The sequence below is a fragment of the Rosa chinensis genome, chromosome 7 (genome assembly GCF_002994745.2).
Source record: "Rosa chinensis cultivar Old Blush chromosome 7, RchiOBHm-V2, whole genome shotgun sequence".
Taxonomy (NCBI): domain Eukaryota; kingdom Viridiplantae; phylum Streptophyta; class Magnoliopsida; order Rosales; family Rosaceae; genus Rosa; species Rosa chinensis.
Window position 1 is genome coordinate 31,029,574 of NC_037094.1, and position 3,244 is coordinate 31,032,817.

Here is a 3,244-nt window from a genome sequence, read left to right on the forward strand (position 1 = left end):
GAGTGATCGTGATGTATCTTCTTACACTGACATAGTATCAGCAATTACTTAGCAGGACAAGAATGTTAAAATAGTAAAAGCTCAAGATTAAAACATGAGGTACTTAATACATCTTTTAAAATAAAGCCCGGTCGCGTTAAACGGCATGTCACTCAATGGTTTGAATTATTAGCATTTCTGATTTGTCCCTAAAATGTGACATGGATGTAGTCACATTGGCAAGTGAGGTGCAGTTTACAAGTTTATGTCGGTGTCAGAAACTTGAGCAAAATGAACACAAATTGTATGAGAAGAGTCAAAATCTGTGCACTTTCCAAATTACTGTATCTTATATTTCTTTGTTCTTTGATCATATCATATACTAGATGCTCTGATTGATATTACAATTGTGAAACATAGAGACTAGAAGACCTACCAAAAATGGTTGGAATTTGAGTTGTCCACCCACAATGGTTATTTTATTAATTGTATTTTGGGCTACAAGGAAATGAGTTGCACACTTGGCAGTTGAGTTCAGTGTGCAAGCAATAATAGTTTGGGTTTGCTTGGATTTTTCTCCTACAATGGTCATCTTTGATGAAAATTGCCTTTCCTTTTTCTTGTTGCAACAGGTGAATGGATGCTCATTGATAAATGCCTTGGCTTGGGGTTATTGAATCGGTTTGATGTCAGTCAGGTTTTCAAGTGCCTAATCCACTGGGGAACTGGTACTGTTAATTTGGAGCTGTGGTCCGAGGAGAGGCCTGTTTCAAACCAATCACCTCTTAGAATATCCCACGAGTATGAGGTGATAGATCTCTTTTAGAAAATCTGGTGTAATCAAACTCTGGCATGCTTACCAAAATAAAGCGTCTGAACTTTGAGAAGCTGCTACACTGTTAGTGTGAGTGTGGCTTCAATGATGTGAGAAATGTATGTCACTGTTGCATATATGATAATACCACGGTAAATGCTTTTTGACTAAAAGAGACCAAGGCATCTTTTAAATAGAAATCAGAAATCAGAAATCAGAAATCATTAGAGTATTTTATCAGTAAAGAATGTACATGTCACAAAATTAGAGAATGTTTCAAAATCATGAATCCGCTGATATTTATAGTGAAGTTGATTGCACCTTCAGGTTATCCATAACCATTCAGTAGCTTTTATTTAAGCTAGATACATGTCTTCAACTTACATATATCATCACCTCGGGTAAAACACAAAAACCATGTCATTTACTATCAGACTTCTTGCTCGTCTTAATACAAGGTGAGTTCATGGATTTCAATGGTAACCAATTGGAGCTGGAGATTCCTTCAGTTCACGTCCATTATAATGTATGTCCTGCAAAGCAATTCAATTGTATCAATTAGAACCAAATATAAACATATAGAACCTCTGGAGCAGCAGTTATTGAAAACAGATGGGCTAGAGTCAGGTGCGATCGTCAGTCCTTACCGAAGCGAAGTGATTGACATCTCGGTGGTGAGCCTCGTCTGCCCTAACAACTGTAACAACATCTCTCAAGGTGGAATTGGAAGGTAGCTGCCAATAATCAATAGCAATAGCTGGAGCTGGAACATTCTCAATGTTACCTTTGTCTAATTCCTTGAGGAACTCGGTATATGAGTGAATTGCTTCCTCCTCAAGATATCCAACCATTCTATGAGCAAACTTGGGTGAAATCATATATCCCAAGAAGTACGCATTGAAGAAAACACCTTGAACAGCAAATACAAGTGCACGCTCGTACCACCGGGGCTTGGCGACTTCCATGAAGGTCATGAGGTGCATACGCTCGTTCTCGGCTTCTTCTAGAAGTGCTTTGATCCAGCCGCCACTGTGCTCGAATCGCCTAAGCGATTTGCAGTGCAGCAGCATCCCTCCTACCATTCCAGGCACTGCTGCCACTGTCTCCAGCATCATTGCCCTGCACCCATATCGCCTCTGCATAACAAGGATGTAGCATATAGGTAAAAAAAAATAAGTAACTACCAAAAAGTGACAAATCATAAAAATGACCAAGCAAATTAATAGTTAACAATACCTGGAAGAATAGGTCCGTAGGCCATCGGAGAGACTTGACAGTCCAGTAGGCCATTTTGTCCAGCAAAGTTGTAGGCACATGATGCTTCTGGAGATCTATCGAGGTGTCGGCCTTGTACGTCTCCCATGGCTTCAAATTTCATCAAATAAATCACAGAGATTAGTCCAAAATTAATTTCATCAAAGAAATGAGATATAATTAACAATTCGTTAAAATCGACCATTAATTAGTAATTAACATACTCTGAAGCAATTCCATTTCCATTCTGTACCGTCTTCCTTGGTAATCTTGTTCGGTCCCACCCCCCAGTAGCTGGTGATGGCCTTCTCCTCATTGTCCTTATTACCACCACCGTGTCCGGCAACCGAAACGGCGGAGTTGCTATGATCAGCCTCCTCCTGCTGCTTCTCCTGACGGCCGAGAGCCAGAGTGCTACCACTGCGTACCCTCTGAAAGGGGTAAATGATGCTGCCGTTGTTCCACCATGCGCCCGCGGCCGCATCCTTTAGAGGAATGATTATGGAGGACAATTGTTTGGCCGCGGGCGCATTAGTGGTGGCAGCTCTGGCTGCCGTGGAGAAGAGGCGCGCACTTGCTACGTGCGTCGCCGACTTCGCCATGTGCCTGCACGCTTGCGTGCCAGTCATCGTCATCATCTTAATCAATCTATCAGGTTTTGGAATCAGAACGAATGACAGAGAACTAGAAGAAAAGTTTTTGTTTGGTTTTCAGGGTTTAAGGCTTTTGTGAGGGTTTAAGAGAGAGTCGGCTCTAGGGTTTATATATCAGTTGAAAGTCATTGGTTCAGACATTTCGGTTTGGCCTACTCATGTGATTGAAATTATCAAAGTTGGTAAGCATCGGGTGGTGATGGTGACTTGTATGACTGTGATCGCGACACGTTCTCTCGTGTTTATGGTTAGGCAAAATTGGCTGCCTGTAGCCTAACATGGCCAATCTACGTCCTTTATCATATTACAACATGGCGTAAAAGGAAAAAGGACGTAAAAGGAAAGCTAAGATTCAGAATTTTCTTGAGGAACAAGTAGTATGTTGATTTTGCGTGGTGGCCAAGTTTACAATGGATATTGTAGTTATATACTCGCAGCTAGCCAAATTGGCTACGTGATGCAATTTTGGCATCATTTAATTTTCTGATATCTCTGAGCCTAGTTGGATTTAGTTAAATTATCAAAAACCTTAATAAGTTGCAAA

General features: G+C 41.0%; 1 protein-coding gene across 2 annotated transcripts; it reads right to left on the minus strand.

Moving 5' to 3' along the window:
• Positions 1–412: 412 nt before the first annotated feature.
• Positions 413–2,797, minus strand: LOC112176449 (ubiquinol oxidase 2, mitochondrial). 2 transcript variants are annotated; one of them, XR_005803075.1, is made up of 6 exons: positions 2,272–2,797; positions 2,030–2,158; positions 1,441–1,929; positions 1,178–1,326; positions 840–920; positions 413–743 (listed from the first exon to the last, which is right to left on the minus strand). XR_005803075.1 is itself a non-coding variant. In XM_040510484.1 (4 exons), the coding sequence occupies exons 1-4, from the start codon at positions 2,683–2,685 to the stop codon at positions 1,267–1,269; spliced, it is 1,092 nt and encodes a 363-aa protein (XP_040366418.1). In that variant the 5' UTR covers positions 2,686–2,797; the 3' UTR covers positions 1,066–1,266. The 2 variants fall into 2 exon arrangements, 1 of the variants encoding a protein (XP_040366418.1); XM_040510484.1 differs by lacking the exons at positions 413–743; positions 840–920 and having other exon boundaries at positions 1,066–1,326.
• Between the last annotated feature and the right edge of the window lie 447 nt (positions 2,798–3,244).

Excerpts from the sequence above, each read along its gene's own strand:
- LOC112176449 (XM_040510484.1), bottom strand. The coding sequence starts at position 2,685 with ATGATGACGATGACTGGCACGCAAGCGTGCAGGCACATGGCGAAGTCG. Across the intron at positions 2,159-2,271 it reads GGAAATGGAATTGCTTCAGA|CCATGGGAGACGTACAAGGC; the intron begins GTATGTTAATTA and ends TGAAATTTGAAG. Across the intron at positions 1,327-1,440 it reads ATGTCAATCACTTCGCTTCG|GACATACATTATAATGGACG; the intron begins GTAAGGACTGAC and ends ATTGCTTTGCAG.